General features: G+C 38.5%; 8 protein-coding genes across 8 annotated transcripts; 5 read left to right on the top strand and 3 right to left on the bottom strand.

The window, feature by feature from the left end:
- The first annotated feature begins 829 nt into the window (after window positions 1-829).
- Window positions 830-3035, top strand: SPOG_02925 (microtubule-associated protein). The gene has a single exon (XM_013165586.1). It carries the CDS (start codon window positions 922-924, stop codon window positions 2872-2874), a length of 1953 nt encoding a protein of 650 aa, XP_013021040.1. The 5' UTR covers window positions 830-921; the 3' UTR covers window positions 2875-3035.
- Window positions 3036-3230: 195 nt separating this feature from the next.
- Window positions 3231-4734, top strand: SPOG_02926 (BTB/POZ domain-containing protein Btb2). Its single transcript, XM_013165587.1, has 2 exons — window positions 3231-3418; window positions 3635-4734. The coding sequence occupies exons 1-2, from the start codon at window positions 3338-3340 to the stop codon at window positions 4430-4432; spliced, it is 879 nt and encodes a 292-aa protein (XP_013021041.1). The 5' UTR covers window positions 3231-3337; the 3' UTR covers window positions 4433-4734.
- SPOG_02927 (rRNA processing protein Mis3) lies at window positions 3588-6732 on the bottom strand. The gene is made up of 4 exons (XM_013165588.1): window positions 5971-6732; window positions 5895-5922; window positions 5802-5838; window positions 3588-5727 (listed from the first exon to the last, which is right to left on the bottom strand). The coding sequence occupies exons 1-4, from the start codon at window positions 6002-6004 to the stop codon at window positions 4840-4842; spliced, it is 987 nt and encodes a 328-aa protein (XP_013021042.1). The 5' UTR covers window positions 6005-6732; the 3' UTR covers window positions 3588-4839.
- On the top strand, window positions 6114-7643 carry SPOG_02928 (GTPase). Its single transcript, XM_013165589.1, has 2 exons — window positions 6114-6872; window positions 6919-7643. The coding sequence occupies exons 1-2, from the start codon at window positions 6236-6238 to the stop codon at window positions 7290-7292; spliced, it is 1011 nt and encodes a 336-aa protein (XP_013021043.1). The 5' UTR covers window positions 6114-6235; the 3' UTR covers window positions 7293-7643.
- SPOG_02929 (zf-C3HC4 type zinc finger) lies at window positions 7410-10375 on the bottom strand. The gene is made up of 2 exons (XM_013165590.1): window positions 9343-10375; window positions 7410-9195 (listed from the first exon to the last, which is right to left on the bottom strand). The coding sequence occupies exons 1-2, from the start codon at window positions 9490-9492 to the stop codon at window positions 7699-7701; spliced, it is 1647 nt and encodes a 548-aa protein (XP_013021044.1). The 5' UTR covers window positions 9493-10375; the 3' UTR covers window positions 7410-7698.
- Window positions 10376-10448: 73 nt separating this feature from the next.
- SPOG_02930 (M-factor transporter Mam1) lies at window positions 10449-14635 on the top strand (the record flags this gene model as incomplete). Its single annotated transcript, XM_013165591.1, has 3 exons — window positions 10449-10459; window positions 10595-10610; window positions 10655-14635. The coding sequence occupies 3 exons, from the start codon at window positions 10449-10451 to the stop codon at window positions 14633-14635; spliced, it is 4008 nt and encodes a 1335-aa protein (XP_013021045.1).
- Window positions 14636-14659: 24 nt separating this feature from the next.
- On the bottom strand, window positions 14660-16722 carry SPOG_02931 (elongation factor 1 alpha like protein). Its single transcript, XM_013165592.1, has 3 exons — window positions 16574-16722; window positions 16462-16515; window positions 14660-16411 (listed from the first exon to the last, which is right to left on the bottom strand). Exons 1-3 carry the CDS (start codon window positions 16611-16613, stop codon window positions 14754-14756), a joined length of 1752 nt encoding a protein of 583 aa, XP_013021046.1. The 5' UTR covers window positions 16614-16722; the 3' UTR covers window positions 14660-14753.
- A 607-nt stretch (window positions 16723-17329) lies between these two features.
- On the top strand, window positions 17330-22788 carry SPOG_02932 (adenylate cyclase). Its single transcript, XM_013165593.1, has one exon. It carries the CDS (start codon window positions 17587-17589, stop codon window positions 22654-22656), a length of 5070 nt encoding a protein of 1689 aa, XP_013021047.1. The 5' UTR covers window positions 17330-17586; the 3' UTR covers window positions 22657-22788.
- Window positions 22789-22809: the final 21 nt, after the last annotated feature.

The raw sequence follows: 22809 nt of genomic DNA, 5'->3' as shown, positions 1-22809 counted from the left end.
TAGAGTCGATTTTTCAGGTAGATAGAAATCAAGCAACAAAAAATTCAAGCATAGTTCTGAAAATGCTGCTGGCTGAGCCGAGAGTCACTAGTTTCAGAGATTCAATCCTTAACATTGGTCTTGGTTTAGGTAATAGGAATCCGTGAATTTACTTATCCGTAATGAGATGGTTTATAATAGGATTACCTGATACAGGAAATGCTACTGATTTTCATCATTTCCAATTTATCTCGTAGTTAAGAAAAAAGTTGCTATTCCCTGTCTAAAAATCTAGTTTGCTCTTGTATAGTCCCACTTATTAGTGCAAAACTCTTTTTCTTCTCATTGCTGTATCTCAAGATTAAAAGCTTTATGAAACGTTCTGTTTACAGTAGAAGAACTGCTCTTTTGTTTATTAGTGTACGTAAATTACAGTACGCTATCCTACACATATCGTATCAGATGTCACACGTAGTCGTTTGTTTATTTACGTCGCAGTGAAGGACAAAACGAAAGAATTTGCTGGTCAATGATGAATGGAATTTGCTTTATTTCAGGGGTTTTCTATGGATTTTTAATTTATCAGTATCAATCCTTTTCCTTGTGTTTTGATTTTTATTTTTGGTCCTATATTCATCACCAGAAGAAACCGCACTTTGTACTGTCTAATAAAGCAAGCATTTCCAATATGTTTTTTGTTTTATTCTATTTTGTTTCCAAAGCACATGCTTCTGTTTGACAGCAAGGCAAAATTCGTGAACTGTTTATTTATTATATTAAATCCTACATGAACTCTTTACTACGATGCTATTCTATTGCTGGTACGTTACCTTTCCCTCTGGGGAATTCAAGAACATCGCCGAAGCAACATCAACTCTATAATAAACTTTCCTTCTTAATATCCTAATCCCTTCATACACTCTTTTAACTCTGAAAGTAATAATGCCAATGCCAGGTTCATCAAATCAAGAGCCTTTGGCAGAGGCAGAGACAAACATGCTGCAGCGATTAGAACAATTGCAAATGCAGACGTCTAACATTCTTAAAAGGCTGCATTCTACCACTACGTTCTCGGAAACATCGTCTCCTGATCCTGTAAACGAAAATGACATAGTTGCTGAAAGTTCGAATTCTCCGGCGTCTATCGATAATGTTGATTCATTAGCCGAAGCGATGGGTAATGTGAAAATAAATGAACATGAAGAAAAACAAGCTTCTATTCCAAATGCCATTACCAAGGACAAACCATCTCATGACCATGGAGAAACCCCTCAGATACCTACTTCTATTTCACCTAGTAAAATGAAAGTTAAAGCTCGAGCCATTCGACCTTCCGTAAAGCCAAACCGGGATTCCTCTTTAATAAACCAGCATCAACAACCTTCACCATCCCGTTCCTCCGGAAGACTTTCCACCGGAGTGCAAAACACTAGACTTTCAGCGTCTGGTAATTCTCATGCACCAGTACGTCCTCCTTCTTCTGCAGGAGCTCGTTCTTCGTTTCCTTTCTCTTCTAGTCCTAAAGCTGCATTATCAACTCCCAAGTCACCAGCTTTGGCAAATCCTCAAGTTCATAGATCTAGATCTTCCTTGGGAGCTCGTCCTCCTTCTAGAATCACCGTCAATTCTACCTCTAATTCACATATGCAAGCTACTGCTCCTGGAGTACAACCCAAGCCTTCTGTCGGAGTTAAAGTTTCTACGTCCGCAGCCTCTCCAAAAGTTCCTGTAAGACAAGCTAATGGAGCTTCCGTTATTCGCCCTGATACTCGATCTGGAATAACACGTCCAATGTCACGATCTATGGGTCTCTCTTCTGCAGGTTTGCGTGGAAAACAACCCACCACACATACTCCTACTGTTCCTAAGACCAAAGCCAATGTCCATGCAACTATCCTTCGTCCTTCTACATCTGCTTACACTGTACGTCCTGGCTCCAGGATCCTTCGTGACCCTGATACATCTCACGACTTGGCCAACCATGCATCAAATTCTTCTCTACGTACCAGCTCATCCTTAGCAGTTCGTTCTCCACCCTCCAACACTGTAAACAGATCTCCATCGAGATTAGAACAAACAGGAGCAAGTATCAAGAATTCAAGCGCTAAAATAATGAGGCCTTCAACTGCTGCCGAAGTACGATCTCCTTCCAGAAGTACTGCTGCTAGAACACCTTCAAGGCTTGGGCAAACAGGGGGCTTTAGTAAAAACCCTACCGCTAAGGTAATGAGACCTGGGACTTCCGCTGGAATACACTCTCCTGCTAGAAGTACTGCGCCAAGAGCACCATCTAGGTTAGAACAAACCGGGGTCAACGTAAAAAAATCAAATGTTAAGGTGATAAGACCTGGGACTGCCGCTGGAATACGTTCACCCTCTAGAGGCCCTGTCCCCAAAGCACCATCTAGGCTAGAACAAACTGGGGTCAATGCTAAAAATTCAGGCGCCAAGATCATGAGACCCGGGACTGCCTCTGGGATACGGTCTCCTTCTAGAACCACTGCCCCTAGAGCACCGTCCAGGCTAGAACAAACAGGAGTCAATGTGAAAAATTCAAGCGCCAAGGTGATGAGGCCGGACACTAGTTCCGGGGTAAGGTCTCCTTCCCGACTTGCTCAGGCTTCGGTTTCTTCTAAGACTCCGATCAATGGAGTTAGAGCAAGAGCTTTAAATACTGTACGACCTGCGTCGTCAAATCGTGAACGACCGGCATCCTCATTACGAGTTAGGGCATCTTCTCGTTCTCTACAGCATCCATCGATCATTCGCCCAACCACCTCTTTGCAACGTGAACGAAGTAAAATCTCGGGAATACCCAGTCCATTGCCAGAAGATGTTAACATATCTAATATACGTGAACCCAGCGAATCCTTAGACCTAAACAAAATAAATTAACAACCTGCCTCCCCTTTTAATGTTTACGACCAAATTATTTTAGGTGGTTTCTTTTTATTATGAGTGTTAGTAATAGTAACTTCATTTAGCATTATCATTCTATGATTTCAATTAGATGATTTCTTGTTTGAATCGTTGTAACTACGCTTTTCCTTTTTCTAGCCAATTTTATGTACTCTGTTCCGGTGCATTCATCCAAATGTTCAAATCTCTAATGATTTATCATTTACTAGCAAAAAAGAAACGAACCAAAAATACTGACATCTATTGTTTATTAGCGAAGCCTTTCGTTACGTTAAGCTAACTAAGAAAGCATAAGGATCATCCTTAAAGATAACAAACCCAGAGAGCTATGGTTCTAAACAAAAACCAAACAAACCAAACGCGAGTCAAATTCGACACTGTTGAGAAAGCCTATTTGTGTGGTTATTGTTCTTTTATATTAGTTTTTTTATTAAAAAGAATGAATGGTTTTATGCCCGTGACTTCACCAAATGGTGCTACAAAAGAACAAGAAGTGACTTCCACAAATCTCGCGTTGAATGTAAGTAATTCCCTTCCTGATGATTAGATATGTCTTTGCGTATACTATCTCAGTAAATTCCTGGAATCAAATGAGTGTAACTATATTTTGGCGATTCTAGCTTGGCCTGAATTCCAGGTGGTGATCGAGAGTATCTACTTCAGGCTACCTTTTCTATATCTTTTCATCTGCTGTTTCTCTTTTTTTTTATTTATATACATACTAACGGCATTCTAGATCTCTGACTTTGTTTTTTCGAATGGTTTCCTACAAGGTGCTTTTTCAGATACAAACATACAAATTCAAGATAATGTATACCGCCTGCATGCTTTATTCTTAGCTCGTTCCCCTGTACTATATCAAAAAATAACCGAAGTTTCTTCAACTGGCATGCCTTATAATATCAAATTGGAGATAGAAGATCATTATGTTACAAAAGAATCCATAATTTTTGTTCTTTCCTCTCTTTACCGAGATGCCGTCATTATACCAGCTGATTTGAACCCTTGTTGTATTCTTGCTACCAGTGCATTATTGGGTCTTGACGGATTGGCCTTTGAGGCTGCATCTCGCATTGAGAATTCAATTAATCCATTCACAATGGAGAATATCCTCACCTTTTTGGACCCTAAATTAGAGGGCTTTGAGAGGCTTAAAGTAGGAACGTATCCTAGATACACTACTGGCCTTTTTGACAAAGCTTTAGAAGTTATGTATACTACCCTTGTTAACCATTGGAATAAGGAATACGTTAACGTGCTCTGCAAACTCCCTTTCCCTGTCATTAAAAATCTTTTGGAAAGCAACAAACTCACTGTTGGAACAAGCAGTATGGCACGTTACAAGCTCGCAACAGAAATTGTTAGGATGCGCAATTCATACCGTAAACAGTTCCGCATAGAAGGACGAGGAGATGAAAGTGTCGTATTGGCATTTGGAGAAGGTAATAGATCCATCCAGTTAGTCAAAAGTGCTTCTGGTCCTGAGTCAAGACGGAAGACACTTTGGAAAGCAGCTTCAACTGAGCAAATATAGAAGTCAGTTATATGGTAAAGCATATTTGCTTTCATAAGTACATACGGCTTCTAAACATCTGTATTTCTTTGCATAGTTCTAATTATCTTGATTGTAATTTAATTTTATTTAAGAAAAAACACAAAGAAAGAAAATCAGAGAAAAGCTGCTTAAAATTGAATAGACTTTTTAGTGTAATTATGTTCTACTCTTGAAGAAAGTTTTTTGGGATCTAAGGCAAAAAGTCTAGCAGATTCAGATTTTAGAGGATCAAAAATGCTAAATAATAAAAAATCTTGAAAGAAAAACGATTAGAAGCAGCAACGATCTTTTCAATGTTACCAGTAAGTGCTTAAATATACTTCAAAATTTTATTAAACCGTATTATCCGTTAAACAAAATGAATTTAACCCAATATTTTAACACCTTCATTCAGCTTTACGTTTCTTCTTAACAGGTTCTTCAGGTGGTACGAAAGCCTTTTGTCTTTCTTCTTCTTTGAGCTTTTGCTTCTCTTTTTGTTTTTCTTTCTTTTCTGCACGGAGTTTTCGTTCTTTTTCTTCCTTCTTCATGAAATACTCACCACTCTCAATTTCAAGATCAAGCTTGCTAGGCTGTTGAGGAGGAGGAAATGGAGTGTAGTCTTTCTTCTCCTTAATTTTAGCAGGCTTACGGCGTGCAACATTCCTCTTCTTAAATTGAGGTAAAAACCTGTCCCATGATTCTTGAGCTAACGTAGGATCCTTAGCCAACTCACGCTTAATCATTAATTCTTTGATATGATAAATTGGGTGAATATTATGCATGCAATCCTCAACCACTCTCCGAAGTTCTTTTAATCCCCTATAGCCACCCATAGCAGCTACAGTGGTACCTTGTACCAAAATGTAGCATTGTGTCAACAACTCTAATGCCTTCAAGGTTTGGCCGTTATTACCTACTAGACGTTGACGACGTTTGACGAATCGCTCCTTATTGCGAACAACATTTCCAATCTTCATAATATCACATGCAACACCATCTTGCATTATTTTAATCGCTTGAGGAAATGGGACACTACGAGCCAGCAACTTAATCAAGTCCCTAGCATTCAAAATAGCGTACGGATCGAAAGTTTTTCTGGTAGTCTTGACGGTCATGCTACCCTCTACCAAATCGAGAACGCAAGCAATTCCATACTTATCCAAAGCCCTTGTTACATGAGGCCAGACTTCTCGAAGGTATTTTTCACGATATTTAGGGAATAGAGTAGCGAAGCTGGATTCCTCTAAAAAGGGTTCAGAGTAATCTTCTTTCGAAAAAGGATCGATTTTCCACTATTTATGGTTAATTGGGTCTCCTATGGAACACTCAATGCCGTTTTACACAGCATCTGAAATTTTTTACTTACATGATCGATATCATCGGTATCCCATGGTTTCTCACGTCTTTCAAATGTTAATAAATTGCAATTGATCGAAGGTAAGTATTCACCACTGCGTACCTATAACGCTTATTTTTATTCACAATCACTACAATTCAGTTAGTTTCTGGAAATAAAATAGCATGTATTTACTTACCATTGGATTGTTCTCTATCTTCCAATTCACTCATTTTCAAATTTAAAAAGGAAAATAACTGATATTCTTTCCTTTAGAGGCCAGTTCTAACTTTGGTGGTGAAAGGGAGTTGGTTCGTTCTGCCTCTGTTAAAAGCTTTACAAGGACATACCAAGTTGGGACTGCCAACATTAGTATCTTTGTCTACAAGGAATAATAAAGCAACGTTTTATGTGCAAAATGAAATTTTTGTAAATTCACTTTATTTCGAGTATTATTTAGTTGGATGAATCGCACTATGGCGTTCGTTGCAAGAAAAATCTTTCCTTATGAGACGCCTTCAACATGGTTTCCAGGCCATATGCATAAGACTTTAAAAAAACTACAATCTCTGTCTTCAGAAGTAGATATATTAATTGAAGTTCGGGACGCTCGCATTCCTTTAACTTCTAGAAACTTTGCTGTAGAGTCGATTTTGAAAAAAAGAAACCGAATTATTGTTTATAATAAATGTGATTTGGCAATTCCCTGTGAGACATCTCTTTCGACATTTCGTGATGAAATGGTACATCTGCAACAGTCTTTTCAGAGCATGCAAGACTGGTTTCAACGGTCTCAGGGAGACATTTTCAAAACAGTACCCTCTTTGACTTATGTATCTTCTGTCCCTTTCTACGCCAAGAAACTGTTAAAAAGGATTCGGAATATGGCCATCAATGGTATTACCAAAAACCAACGCGTTCACGTGTACTTTATAGGGATGCCTAATACAGGGAAAAGCAGTATTTTAAATTCTTTGCGACACATAAGTTTGCGTCGTAGTAAAGCGGCAATAACCGGTAACTATCCAGGTGTCACAAAGAATTTTAGTGAAGTAGTCAGACTGCTAGAACATGCTGAGGTATTCATGCTTGATACGCCAGGTAATATCTATATGTCTTAATTTGACCGATACTGACTGTAACATAGGTATCATGACCCCGTCCATCGCTGCACCGGAAGATATGCTGAAGCTGTCTTTGGTTGGTTGCGTCAAGGAAGGACTTATTGACCCTGTAACTTTAGTAGATTACTTACTTTTTCGTATAAATTTAGTCAGCCCTTCTATTTATGCAAAATGGTCTCCGCCTACGAATGATGTTGACGAATTTTTAGGAAACGTTGCCCATAAAATAGGTAAATTATCTAAAGGGGGAGGATATAATGACAATACGGTCTCTACCTATATAATCCAGCAGTATAGGTCTGGAAAACTTGGTAAATTTATGTTGGATTCTATGGACAAGTCCAGTATGTCACTGCGACTGCAGCATGAATTAACCAAGAGTCAAAAAAAAAGTTAATGAAAATATTTTATCCACTTGATGACTATGGAGCCAACATTTTTCGGCTTTACAAGATTAAAGTCGTAACCTATGTCTTACCGTTTATGCTCTATAGTAAACGATTGTACATTGAACCCATGATTGTGATTTTCATACAACAAGAATATTTCCTTTTGTCACACGAAGGGAAGGATTTGTTATTGAAACTAGGATTTCATTAAAAAGCATAATCCTAGTCTAAAGTTTCATATCATAAATGCCTATTACACACAGAACTCAAAAAAATCTAATAAGTATGTCGAACATTTGGCTTGAGAATAAATTAGTAGATTAAAGAAATAAAGAAATAAACAAACAACTAAGAAAGACAATTCAGTAACGGAAACCCCAAAGAACAATTTTTATACAATTCATTCAGTCCAAGTTAACCATATTGGTGACTTCGCTTATAGTCATCGCTGGTAATTGCATGTTCGTAAACTGATGGATAAGGGGTTTTGGTTATATTTGAAGAGTTTACATCGTCATCACAGACGCTGAGCGTAGGTGAGCAGAAATTCGCTCCTTGGCGTACATCTTGCGAGTCCGTCAAATCCAAAGGTTCAGAAAGGAATGGATTAGTAGAAGCTACCGGACTGTGAATAAGTTCTTCAAGATCTTGCTGCTGCTCCAAGTCAAATTGGCCAGAGGTGTCGATATTCGTAGTACGAACCGTAATAGGTGAGTCATGAGGAAGTACTTCTGTTTGATGATTAACTCGAGGAACAGTATTTCCAGTATTTTGCTGAGAATGGGGTCTCTCTTTGATGCTAGAAGGCCCTCTTGTGTTGCCGACAGCTTCATTGGGCTCTCGAACATCAGGGGAAACGACTCTTTCAGTGGAGTGGTTAGAAGTTACAGAAGTGGTGGTGGCTATAGGATTAGCATCTTCCACAGAAGGTGTTTCATCGGTAGAAGCTGTAGTAGTCTGTTGTGCATCCTCCAAACTCTGTCGAATAGCTTCAGCGACCATGAGCTGTTCCACATTGGCAAGGTAGTGATTTCTACGGCTACTTAACGTGCGCCTTTGGGAGTTTGCACGGGAAGCTCTCAAGCCAATCACATTTTCTGAAGAAGAGACACTATCACTGTGACTTTCATTAGGGGACGGCTCCAATAAATGAGAATTTAGGAGAGTGGCATTTGCAGCACGTCTCAGAGCACGTCGACGGGCCTTTTCCAAATTATATTGCCAGTCTGGACGAATATAATCGGTGGTGATGACACGTGGGTCGTCAAACACAAACTTGGCATTCTTGTTGGGAACCCAGGGTCGTTCATTTTCAGAAATATAGAGCTTTTCAAGTTCCTTAGCCAATGGATGAGATTCCGGATCTATTTGATAAGGGGCGTTAAAAGAGAAACGTGACAGAGCAGGATTTGGAACGTAAACGACACCAAAGCGATCCGTCATGCAGTATGGACATTTGACAGGTTCTGAAATTAAATCAAAGTCGTTCGGCGTCGGATCGTTAGCATGAACTGTTGGCAAATGCGGGTCAGGGCGACGAATTTCAACAAAGCATTCAGAGCAAATTGGTTGTGCACAGCACCGAGTATAGTTATAGTTTGGGGGATAATAGAGAAAGCAGATGGGACATTCAAAGGCATTAGCATAAATAGTGGAGATGGCTTGGGCATGGTTGTCTTGGGTAGTAACATGGGTATTTCCAGGGGTGGAATTGGAACGTGAACGGGCAGAACGCTTGAGGGACCTGGCATTTCCTAAAGAATGAAGTTTTGCTTCACGAATGGCGGACCGTAACGTCATCGTTTTTTGGGAACCTAAAGCCTTTTCAACAACATCTGCAACTTTTTCAGGTGACCAACCTGCATTGTATTCCTCGAGTCCTTTATAAAATGGCATTAAACGGCGTTCAAGCTAGAAGCAGTTAGTAATTACTGAATCCAAGGAAAAAGAAAAGAGTAAACAAACGTTGACAATGTAGCTTGTTGAGGCTTCTCTTTGAGAATTATATGGATTTATAGGCTACTCAATACTGTCCTTGAAATTTCTTAGGAAACATACCATTAGTTTTCGTACAATTGATACTTTGTAGGAAGGCTCCGAGGCGTAAACACCGTGAGGAAATAGAAACCCACCATCGATCAAGCGCACCAAGTCATTTACATACTCGTCTTCATTTTCATGCTTTTCTTTACCAATGGTATTGCCCATCTTATTAGTAAGATTCGAGGATATGGCGTATTTGGCAAAGGTTTCGTTGCGCCCTACAAGACTGACGGAGGTGAGCGACTTCTTATAAAGAGTTGCCACGTCAGAGACGGAGATCAGATCGACCTTTGTCTGGGTTCATCATGATGGAATAACCTAATGGCGTATTCGCTATAAGAATTTATAGAAAGAGATGACCTCGATATACGAATTAGTGGGGGTCTCTATATAGTAGTAATCCGAAGAGGTCGCGAAATAGAAAACAAAGAGAAGAAAGAAAGAAAGAAAGAAAGAAGAAAGAGAGAGAGAGAGAAGATGAGCATCCGATTCAGTAGCTCCGAATGTAGACAGAGTTAGAAAAATACATATCTATTTAAGCTACCGTTTCCTGATCAGCTTGTAAACAAGGACGAAATTGGATTTGTAAAAAGTAAAAGATGAATAGAAATTGTTTCGTTCCGACCAAGGTATGTACGAAAGCATGGTAGACAGAATAGAAAAAAAAAAAAAAAAAAAAATCGAAACCCTCAAGTACCTTGTAGACTGCAAAATTAATTTTTTATTCTTTGTCCTCACGAAAAAAGATTTGTTTACATTCCACCTCAATTAAGAGCCGAACAACCCCTGGTCGCTATGACTATACCTAGGGATACAGAGACGTAACTCGAATTTTGAATGAAAAATTTGAAGTTCTTCAGTCATTCTTTAGTACTTTAATTTATTTTTTTATTTTTTATTTTTATTCTTTTTCTCGCAATACTCTTTTTTTACTTGTAAACTTTCAAGTCAAGATCCCATGCAAGCAACTGTTTCGTAGCTACCTACAACCTTACACCTCTTCTCCTTTTCTCTCCTCTTCCTTTTCTTGTTACCTTTTACAAATCTCTTTGCATTGACTTTTATTGTTTATAATAGAGCAATACCCAGCTGTCAACTATACTCACCTTTCACCGTACACAATGGACCTTTTGTTTGAATGCCTCCATTGTCTTGAATGATTCAAATAGGACGGGCTCCGGCTCTACCTGTCGTAGTGCAGCGCTTGCTGACGAATGTTGAGCTTCTATTTAGATCTTTTCTTATTTTTATTCTATTCTATTTGAAGTTTGTTATTTTGGACCGTATTTTTTTTTGTCATTGTCTTTTGTTTACTGTTGATTGTTAGATCTGCCGTCACTGTTCCTATCATCTTTTGGCCATGGAGACTGGAAACCTTTCACCAAATGGTTTTATTTCAAAAAAAGATTCTTTTAAAAACGAGAAATTCCTTGTTTCGATCACTGAAAAATCCATAGCAAGTCCCACCACTGCTCAACTATCTGCCTCTACAGCAACCAGTTCAGATTCGCTAAATTCACCTTCGCATGCTTATCGGACCTTTCTAGATTTACCTTCACTTGATGGTGATGATGTCCAATCTTCTGCTTATTATGCTCATGCTTCCTCTTGGTCCGACTATGCTTTTGCATTCCGCTTCTCAGATGCTCTCCTTCTCTTTTTGACACTCACATTCACATGCCTGTCTGCGTCTTTGGAGCCGCTAATGACTTGGACCATTGGCAAGATCTTTGATGCTTTTTCCAACTATGCACGCTCTGCTATCTCTATCGATGAAATGTGCTCCATCGTCAATTTTAATTCACTTCTTATTTGTCTATTTGGGATTGCCTCTTGGGTGTTCAGTTTCGCCGTTCGTTTTTACTGGCAGTACCTCAGTGCGATCATTGGAAAACGGTCTCGTTCTCTCTGCTTTCATGCCCTAACCAGTAAACCATCTGCTTTCTACTCACTAATCAACAGCTCTAGCTCCTTAATTAATTCTGTAGACAGATGCGTTCAATTTTATGAATCCTCCATCAACCTTCCCCTTTTTCATATCATGGAAAACTTGGCTGTTGTCATCTCTTCCCTCGTTATGTCTTTTCGTTACAGCTGGTCCTTGACGCTTATCATCATGGCCTCTTATCCAATTATTATGTTTGTCGTTGCTTTCATCAATTCTTTTCTTTATAACAGCTATGAAGGCGACCGCCTTGCTTCCGAGAAAGCCGCTACTATTATTGAAAGAGTCTTGATGGCTTTCAAAACCGTTACCTTTCATGCCATGCAAAAGTACGAGTTTCAAAATGTCCAAGGCGCCATCGACCACAGCTCCAAATTCTTTCTCCGATTTTCCTTTCTTCATTCCCTACAGGGTGGCATCTCACAATTTTTCTTATATTCGGTTTTTTTCCAAGGCCTTTGGTATGGCAACCATTTAGCCAACTCTGGAAAAGTTACTGCTGGTCAAGTTGTTACCGTTTTCGGTTCTTGTCTTTCTATTGCCTCTGCTATTCAGCAAATCCTTCCCTCCATTCCTGATCTTATAAAAGGAAAGTTTGCTTCCCATTTTCTCAAATCCTTATGTCATGAACCTTTCTCTTCCAAACAAAAACCTCCTAAAGTTGGCATCCAAGATGTTAGCTTATCTTGGAGTTTCAATATGCGTAACGTTTCGTTTATGTATCCAAGTACAGAAGATCATAAGCCTTTCAGTCTCGTCAATATCTCTATGTCCATTCCTTCTGGTAAGGTTTCCCATATCATTGGGCCGAGTGGTTCAGGTAAAAGTACAATTGCTACTTTGCTTATGAGTTTTTTCCAACCAACCTATGGCTATATATATATTGATGATGTCCCTTTAGCAATGATCGATCCAAACTACGTCTATTCTAATGTTACGTTAGTCAGACAAGATGCTGTCGTATTTGACATGACGATTCGTGAGAATATCATGATTGGAAATCATAGTGCTTCTAATGATGATTTCGAATGTGCTGTTCGCCTGGCCCTTGTGGACGAATTTGCTTGGTCTTTCGACAAAGGATATGATACTCCTTGTCATGAAGGAACCCTCAGCGGTGGGCAACGGCAAAGAATTGCTTTGGCTAGAGCCCTTCTTCGAAATACTGAAGTTTTAATCCTCGATGAACCTACTAGTGGCTTAGACATCATATCTAAAAATCTAGTCAACGATGCCATACGTGCACACCGCTTGGGTAAAACCACTATTTACATTACCCATGATATGTCTCATATTTACGATGATGACTGGGTATTTTTTATTGAAAACGGTCGTTTACTCCAGCAGGGTTCGAAAAGGAAGTTACGCGATCTTGGAATTTTCAGTAATCCATCCGATGAATCAAATGAAACCTCTTCAGAAACTACCATACTCGAAGATCCATTTCTAGAAAATTTCGAAAAGTCAGAGGAAACCTATTCAGCTTATGGTGACATCTCTCCCTCTTTCGTTGATGCGTCGCCAATCATGTCCGTCGTGCGCAATCGAGATCCAAAAAGTCACTATGCAGCACAAGAAAAACCATCAGATACTATAGATGGCAATAACCGCTTATTTCTGAAAGAAAAGGAATCTATATATTCCGTATTTACTATCTTTAAAAGCTTATGGAAAGTTCAAAACGCCAGGCATTTGTTTTTCCTTGGGTGTTTGACTTCTTTAGCTCAAGGTGCTAGTATACCTGTATTAGCTTTTATCGTATCTAAGTCCCTTAACTTATTTATGCACCAAAATATGTCTGTTGGAATTGCATTATGGTCTTGCTTGATTTTGGTAGTAGCCGCGTTCACTGGGTTGTTTTATTTTTTGAGTCATTACGTATTTACCATGGCCGCTACAAATTGGTGTGACCATTATCGTCTTCTTGGTATCAAAATGTTGCTATCTCAAGACCAGGAATGGTATGACGAGACATCAAATTCACCTCTTTTATTTTCTAAAATCTTGGTGGGTAACATTAATGATATGAGAAACATGATTGATTCTTTAACAGAAGAACTTTTTGTTGCTTTTGTAATGATGTTAGTCGGGATGATATGGGCTTTAATAACTGGATGGAGACTGGCTATTATTCTGACAGCAGTAAGTCCTATCTTAATAATTACCTCTAAGGTTTTTTCTTACTTATACGTTAAAACAGAAAAAGATTGCCAAGACTGTTCAATTGCTACTACCTCTGTTTTACATCAAACAACATTGAATCTTGACGCAATAAGAGGACTCTCTGTTATGCCATATTTTCGCGAGAAGTATAAAGCACTCCTTAAGGACTATTGGAATTCCACTAAAAGGAAAGCTATATATACTAGTTTAGGATACTCCGTTACCTGTTCTCTTTTGTACTTTGTTCGTTCTCTTCTTTTTTATGCTGCGGCACAGTTCATATCAAAGAACTATTATAGTGTTGAACAGACCATACAAATTTTATCTCTAGCGACATTTACAATGGTATCTGCCTCTAGTTGCATCATGTCTTTGCCAAATGTCTCTGCTAGCAGAATTGAAGCTAGTAGAATTCTGCGACTAGCTGACATGAAGCCTGGAAAACTTAATGATCAAGGAAATATGAAATTTCCTTTCGTTGGGAAGATTAATTTTGACAAAGTAACCTTTGCCTATAACCAAGAGCGAGGAGATTCTGCTTTAAGCGACGCATCCTTTTCCATAAAACCAAAAGAGAAAGTTGCTATTGTCGGTGGATCTGGTTCGGGAAAATCGACTACGGCCGAGTTGCTTCAGAAGGTTTATATGTCGGAAAACATTTATATTGATGGCTATCCACTTTCTGAAATTGATACCAGATGGTTAAGAAGAAAAATGGCTGTTGTAGACCAAAAGCCACACTTGATGGGTGAAACAATTTTAGAGAGTTTACTCTATGGCTGCGACGCGAACATGGTAATGATTGAAGAAGCGTTAAAACAAGCTGATATTCTTGAAACGTTACAAAATCTGCCTAACTACTTGGAATCGCCAATATCCGAGTTTAGTAAAAATCTATCTGGTGGCCAAGCTCAACGCTTGGCTATTGCAAGGGCATTGCTTCGAAAACCAAGACTGTTAATTTTGGATGAATGTACTTCTGCGTTGGACTCTGACTCATCAAAAAAAATTGAGCAAACGATTCAAAGCTTAACATGTACAGTACTTATAATCACACATCAAACTTCGTTAATGAGACTAGCTGATCGTATTGTTGTCATGGATTCCGGTAAAGTTATGGAAACTGGTTCATATGATGAATTAATGACTCCTCATACTCATTTTTGGAAACTTGTCCATAATGGTAAATGGACAGATTAATACCCGCATACCCCACATAATGTTTCTTTTTTGATTTAATTTATTATCGCATTTATGTTATGAAATTTTCTTATTCATTATAGTTTAATCATCTGAATAGTAGTTCTTTATTTATTTATTAAAGAATAGTTTTGACTATTCCAGCAGCAATTGTATTTCCATCTCGTCGAAGAATGATTCTACTCAGCGAAGAGCTTTCTTCGGATGGACATACTGGATATGAACCATCCAAAAAGTTAACTTGTATAGATGCGCGCTTTCGACTAGTAATGTGTCTAGCCTTTTTACCATTAACACTTATTATTTTCACAGAGACCGAAGCAACAGTTCTACCGCGATGGAGTACTAATGTCGACCCTGACAAAATTGGACCAAGTATGTCAAAAGTTTGGATTTCAGCGATAAAAGATTTAGTACGTTTTACAGGGTCATTGTAAGTAGACAATATATCTCCGAGGCTAATTTGGTTTGGTTCTATGTCCGTCAACTGCAAGGTAACGCTATCTCCAGCAACAGCCCAGGAAACAGATGGGTCAGAATTGCGCATAACACTTTTGACATAAGCATCCTCTTGTGAAGAAACATTGTATAAAACCTGGCCATTCTGTATACTACCAGACTCAACTCTTCCTGAGACAGTGGCACCTCGCACAGACCGATAAGTATCATAAACAGAAACCCGGAGAGGTCCTCTGTAGGATTTTAATGGAGGGATGAAATTATCTAAAACTTCTATTAACGTTGGACCATCATACCAATTATAGAGCGGCGAGGATTGCTTTTCTATGAGGTTTACACCAGAGACAGCAGAAACTGGGATGAAATGAACGTTTTCCTCTTTGAACCCAACCATTCGGACCAAGAAGTCAGAAATGGAACTTTTTATTTCAAAATAGCGATCCGATGACCAAGATATGAGATCTAGTTTATTCACAGCAACAGCGACTTCAGACACACCCAGGGCACGTAGTAAATAAGCATGCTCTCGAGTTTGGCCATTCGCCAAAAAGCCCCGCTCATAATTATTTTGAGAAGAGTCAACTACTAAAATTGCAAATTCCGCGGAAGCAGCTCCAGCTATCATACCTGAAATAAAATCCTTATGTCCAGGAGCATCTCCAACCTCATAAATTTGCTTTTTGCTTTCAAAAGAGGTAGCCGCAACGTCCATGGTGACACCTCTAAGACGCTCTTCATCCGTAGAGTCAAGTAACCAAGCATAGGAGAAACTGCCCTTCCCTTGATTGGCAGCTTCATTGTGAAGTTTTTGCATAGACCGACTATTTACATCACCCAGTTGATACATAATCCTTCCAAGCATGGTACTTTTACCCGAATCAACATGTCCAGTAACCACCAAATGGACAACGGGTTTAGGGTGAGACTCTTCGTAGATCTTTGGAACATCTATTAACGCTGAAGACTCTTGCTTTCTTACTTTCTGAGTTTCCTCTAAACCCTTTGCCGTCTCGTGTGTCTGTTCTTTACCGTCCAAATTCAGCTTCTCTAGAGAAGCATCAAGTGGGACAGGGGTCTTTTTGCTGGAGGGGCGGTTTCCGGCAGTGGAATTTTGCTCTTGTTTATTTTGTTTCTTTTTTTCTGATTCTTCTTTTTCTTTTTGCGCTGCAGCTTTCGTAGTACAGCTTTTCAATAGATAGTTGATGGATTTTTCCACATCAAAAAAATAGTACCATACGGTATCGGCTATTTCTTTTGTTGTCACTGGAAGCCCATCGAGAGTTTCTTGGACAGCAGCAATTGCTTCTCGAAATTGTTCTACACAAGACTGTTAGAACGAATGGAAAAGCTGTACCATAATAGCATACCTTCTTGTTCATCTGTCAACTCTTCTTGTGCCGGCTCATCTTCATAATCATATTCTAAAAACAATCACTTGTTAGCAGTGTATATCTACTGTTTACAAAGAACCATACATACCTGCTAAATCCAAGTTTTTTATATTACGATGTCTCGACATTTTCAAAATTTATATACAAACAAAAGAAATAAAACAAAAGAAATAAACAAAACCTTGCAATTAGCAAAAGATTTGGCGCTTAGTACGTTAATAAAATTTTATTGCAGCAACATAGCAAGCGTAATGGGAGTGACATAAGATGTTGACATGGAGTGTTTGCATGCTTACGTCGAAGAAAACAAGCTAATGGCAATTTTCCAATGAGTTTTCTTCATTTTTATTAGAATTGTTGGTTTCATTTTCTTTAATATTGAGAGTACGAAAGCTTAAAAGTGGCTAGCTAAAAAAGAAGTATCCTCCAAAGTAATAATGGGTTTTATTTATACCCATCTAACTGCAGGCTATTCTTATATGAATAAATATAGATCAGATAAAACGCTGCAAATGAGGACGAGCCTGCTTGATGTTTTCATAGTCTTCATACAAAGTGCTTACTATGATAATTGTTCTTTCAAACATCGATAAGCGAAAGAAGAGGAAGTAGTGTGAAAGCCATACCAGAATGTCATTCATTAGTTCTAATCAAAGAAATTTAACAGGAGTTTCATTTGGAGAAGAGGTAAAGTCTGTGCATTTGTTTACGGATTTGTTTACATAGCTATAGCGAGGTTAGTTTAGCAGGGGCGCGTGATTCGTAGTAAAATTGATTTATCGCAGTTCCCCTTCCACGTTATTCACCCTAATAGTACCCAAGTAATATTTACTCTTCCCTCCTGCTATTATCCAACATCTATCTCGTTGTTCAAATTGCTATCGTTTTTTATTGTATAATTAAGGATTTGATATTGACATAAGAAAGGGTTCCAATTTAACCTACTCTGGATTGTGGCTGAATTGTCCTATTAATTTCCCTTTAATAGTGTTATTAGTAATTTTCGGAATTCGAACGAATTGGTTCTTGTATTAATTAAAGCTTAATTCCTTTTAATCTGTTTGATGACTTTGCGAAAAAGCATCATGAACCTTTTCTAGTATGATTGACAAAAAGCGGTTGTTTCGATCGCCTATTTCTGCACCACCCGAAAATTTTAAATCTGGAATTCCTTGGTTAGATAGTTTAGATGAAGAAGGGAGTGATACCGATAACTCTGTGTACGAGATTCCTGAATCTATTGAAGAGTCACTTTCCAATGTATGCGGTGAAGCATTGTCTCCCTGCACTAGACCGGTGAATAGCGCATCTCACTTATCAGATACATTGCATTATGTGCCGAGTGATCCTTCCTTTATTGATAAACGCATGATCGATTTACCTGAACCGGATGCGTTTAGTCTGTCATCCATCAACCGTAGCAAGTCTGATTCTGTCCTCTTGAACAAGCGTAAAAGCGAGGATTATAGAGGTAAAGCTATTACTGAGTTTCGTCAAAACTATCAGAATAAGATAAGAAGGCCACAAAAAAATGCTCCATTTCAGGAAACTAAACTTCGTCATCAAGTCTCACAGAATGATTCAAACCAAAATGATGACACTGAAGATGATGAAATTGACGCCCCTTTTCTTTCCTTGAAATCTCTGAGGTTTCCTGAATCTGTATCAGATGATGATGAATCTTCAAGCCTTGGTAATTTTGAAGCCCTTGATCCTAACGACTGGTGGAGTATGCTCGACAAGTCAGGCGAGGAAAAGGCCAGGTCTCATACTTTAAGCACATTATTTGGCCTGGACTATCACCGAGAAAGTTATGATAGTTCACATCCAAAAAGCGGTTCACACCCGTCTGTTCTCTCTGACGATTCTTGGAAAGCCCCAGAAAGTTGGGCTATTAATCTTCCTTCTGAAGTAACTAAGAAAAGGGAATCTTTCAGTGCTAGAGTCTTTGCTCATCCTTCTCATGAAGAGAATAGTAAACCCTTTTTTTTACGAGTTTATCGGGACGACAGAACATCTGTTTCGTTTTCCTGCCCTATGAATATAAAGACCAGTGATATTATTCAGCGCTTGGCAAGGCTCTTCTTTCTTCCATTTTCAGCCAATTTTTACCTGCTTTTGGTTCAATTTAAAACCGAGCGTGTCTTGCTTCCTCATGAGCAGCCGTGTATAATTTTTCAGAAACTACTTACCTACTTCGGATGCGATCAAAATTCGGAAGATGAAATGACAGAGGAAGACAACTATAGTGTTGCAAGACTGGTTTTTACTACCATGGATATTGGTGCTGATGTACTTAGAAAAATGTCTGAGAAAAAATTCTCTCAGCATTTGGATATACGACGTTCCAATCTCGAGGTGATTCCCATCAAGTTTTATCCTCATGCACATGAGTTGTTATCTTTGAATATATCCTCCAACCTTTCGCTAGGTTTGCCTATTGATTTTATGGAACGATGCGTCAATTTAAAGAATTTGGACATGTCACATAACTTAAGGCCTCCAAGGGGAAAATCTCTTTCAACATTACGCCAACTTGAGGTTCTAAATGTTTCCAGAAACGATATTTACGAATTGGATCCCGTCATCTTTTCTGGGAGAAGCCGGTCTACCCTTAAAGAATTTTACTGTTCTTTAAACAAGCTTTTGTTTCTTCCTTACTCTATTCGTTATTTGACCCATTTGACTGTCCTTGATCTTTCTTATAACAATTTCGTTACCTTCCCATTAATTGTTACAGAACTTACTTCTCTTGAAGTTTTAAACTTCTCACATAATAATTTGTATAGAATTTGTTCCGAGGTCAATCGGCTAGGGAACTTAAAGGAGCTTTACCTTCAGTCAAACGACTTATCAGGCCAGCTTACTCAACAAATGGGTTCTTTACGAAAATTAGAAATCATTGATCTTCGTTTTAATTCTTTAAGTAATATCGGTGCTTTATCTGAATGTCCTAATTTGAAAGAAATCCGTGCCTCTTACAACATAATTTCCCATCATGAATTCCCTTGCAGCTCTGCTACATACATTGATTTTTCACATTGCCCCTTAACTATCCTGGAGCTACCTAATAAAGGATTTAGTTCACTTGTATATCTTGATGCCTCCCATGCCAAGCTTGTAACTATCAAAGAATCAATGATGCAGAGTCTTGTCAACTTGGAAACATTAAATATGAGTTATAATCACTTCGTCCAGATTCCGGATACGATCTCTAATTTAAAAAATCTTAAGTTTCTTTATTGCACAAATTGTGAAATTTCTTATGTTTCGCCAGAACTTGGAAAGCTATCGAAATTGACTCTATTAGACTTGCACGCTAATAATATTAAGGTATTTCCAGAAGAAGTTTGGCAAATTTCGGCTTTGAAAATGGTTAACCTTTCGTCTAACATTCTCGAAAAAATAAAATTACCAATGGCGGGTACTAAACAATCAACAAGGAGTGTAAGTCAATTAAAAATTATGCGAACGTTGTCAGGTAGTCCTATTTCTAATACTTCCTCATCTGAATACATATATCCGTCAGTTGAAGAACTAATTCTTGTGGATAATCGCCTCGGAGATGACTGTTTTAAACCGATAAGTTTTTTTAAAGAAATTCGAATCTTGAACTTGTCATATAATTACTTAACGGAAATTCCGAATACCTTTTTCGAAAATTTCTCACATCTTAACCATGTATTTTTGTCTGGAAATAAGCTCTCAAATATTTCTATTACTCGTGACTCTCGTGTTTCTTTGGAATCATTGTACGTTAATGGAAATAGAATATCATCTTTTCCCAAAAATGAAACACTATCGCAAAGCTTGCGTTTCTTAGACTTGGGAAATAACAACTTACAAAGTCTTGCAGTCAGTCGATCTAACGAAAACACTCAGAACATTTCACCTAAACTGGAAAGCCTTGATCTTTCTGGAAATAGTTGGTTTCAATTCCCTAAGCATGATGATAGTAAAGTCACAAGATCAAATTTCAATCGATTGAAAGTTTTGAGTGTATTTGATGTGAATGCAGAAATTCCTGTGGACAATACTGATATATTGAATCGTGTAGTACATCGATCATCCCCGATTGACGATGGTTTAAAATGTGGAATTTCTGGTTATTTATCTCGTATAAACCCAGTCATCTCAACTGTAGAACTTATTTTGAAGAATTTTATATACCCTCATTGGTCACTTTATTGCATATTTGATAGCGATATAGGAGCTGGACATTATAATCGGGTTCTCAAATTTGCTTATGAGAATATAGCTTCTTGTTTAGCTGAAGAATTGAGCACATGTGGATCTTCTAGTGAACAAGTTCGGAACGCATTAAGAAAGGGGTTTTTGAAATTGAACAAAAAGTTGGGCAACACCATCTATCATGATTTGGAGACAGTTGCTGAGTATAAGGAAAAGAATGAAAGCCTTCCCAAATCCGATAAAGGCTACTATATGGATGAAACATGTATGGACATCGGAGTTAGCATTGCCTTAATTTATATTCGAGATACACGCGCTTTCGTTGCGAACGTTGGTACCTCAATGTCTTTAATGTCTACAAGAAACGATTCCGAGCCAACTTTATTAAGTAATGTTCATGATACATTAAATAAGAGAGAAATACGTCGAGTTATAGATTCGGCAGGACTGATTTCTGGTCGCATAAAATCCACTACTACCAGAGCAATTGGTAGATTGTCCCAGTTCCCCGGTGTACAAGCTGTGCCGCATGTGAATGTTCAGCCTCTTTCAGAGTTGAACGAATTTATAGTTTTAGCCAATAAGGAATTTTGGAACGTAATGTCAAAACGGATTGTTATCGATATTGTTCGCACTAACAGGCATTCAATGCTCCTGGCTTCAACGAAGTTACGTGATTATGCTATAGCTTATGGCGCTAAGAACAATACAATAGTAATGGTCTTAGATTTAAGTGTTTTATTTGAAACAAATTCCGCTTACGCAATGAAGGTCCATAAAGATGAGGAGGATTCTACCCAAGCTGAAGGAAATGAAGGAGTGCCATTTTCTTCTCAGAATTTGCCAGATGATTCATCGCTAGCTAGGATGAACCGAGAAGTTTCACCTCCTCACGGAAGTATTGCAATGGTATTTACGGATATAAAGAATTCCACGCTTTTGTGGGAACGACATCCGGTAGCTATGAGATCGGCAATTAAGACGCATAATACAATTATGCGAAGACAGCTTCGTGCTACGGGTGGTTACGAAGTTAAGACAGAAGGAGATGCCTTTATGGTTTGTTTCCAGACGGTGCCGGCTGCTCTGCTATGGTCTTTTTCTGTGCAATTGCAAATGCTTTCTGCAGACTGGCCGAACGAAATTGTAGAGTCGGTCCAAGGAAGAACTGTTTTGGGGCCTAAAAATGAGGTTTTATATAGAGGACTTAGTGTACGCATTGGGGTTAATTATGGTGTGACAGTGAGCGAGTTAGATCCTATTACGCGACGCATGGATTACTATGGTCCTATGGTGAATAGAACATCTAGAGTTGCATCAGTAGCGGATGGTGGGCAGATTGCTGTTTCAGCAGATGTTGTTACCGTCTTGAATCGATTGGAATCGGATGCGATGTCTTCAGAAAGATCTGCGAGATACTCAATGGAAATCCGTGCATTGAAGCAAGTAGGATATATTATACATAGCATTGGAGAATTCAAGCTCAAAGGTTTGGAAACACCCGAAAACATTTCCTTGGTCTTTCCTCTTCAGCTAGAGGGGCGGTTGGAACGACTGATCAAAAATCGGAATGCAGAAGGTGCGAACGAAAAACGAAAAAGTCAGGAGGAATCTTCAACTAGAAGCAGAAGTAACAGCCTAAGACCGATATTAGCGAGAATTGGGGAATCGAAATTTAATGATGAAAATCAGTATGCTCGAAGTTCTTTATCATCTGTTCGAAGTAGATCACCTACGGGAAGTTCATCGGGATATGAAGGAAACATCTTTGAAGAGTATCAATACCAAAGATTATTTGAAATCTGTGAACGTTTAGAAGATAGGGTTGCAACTTTGCATGGTTATCCAGAACCTCCGGAAAGTGATCCAGGTCTTGCTGCTCCAGTGAATATAGCAGAGGAGTATGCATTGTTCTATCGGTTAACACTTCGGATTGAAAACACGATCTATTGTGTAGGCCAAATGCTTGGACATACGTGATAAAGCTTTTCGTTTTTGGGTACAATTGATCATTTCATTTGATAACCTTTTTTTCTTGTGAATTTGAATGTACAAATATATAATTCTTACTTTTTCTACTTAGGTTACTAATATTATTTATTGATAAGGATATATTAGTAGTTGAATATGGTT

Source organism: Schizosaccharomyces cryophilus (assembly GCF_000004155.1).
Source record: "Schizosaccharomyces cryophilus OY26 unplaced genomic scaffold supercont4.1, whole genome shotgun sequence".
Taxonomy (NCBI): Eukaryota; Fungi; Ascomycota; class Schizosaccharomycetes; order Schizosaccharomycetales; family Schizosaccharomycetaceae; genus Schizosaccharomyces; species Schizosaccharomyces cryophilus.
The sequence above is the reverse complement of the archived record's forward strand: the minus strand, read 5'-3'. Positions and strand labels throughout refer to the sequence as shown.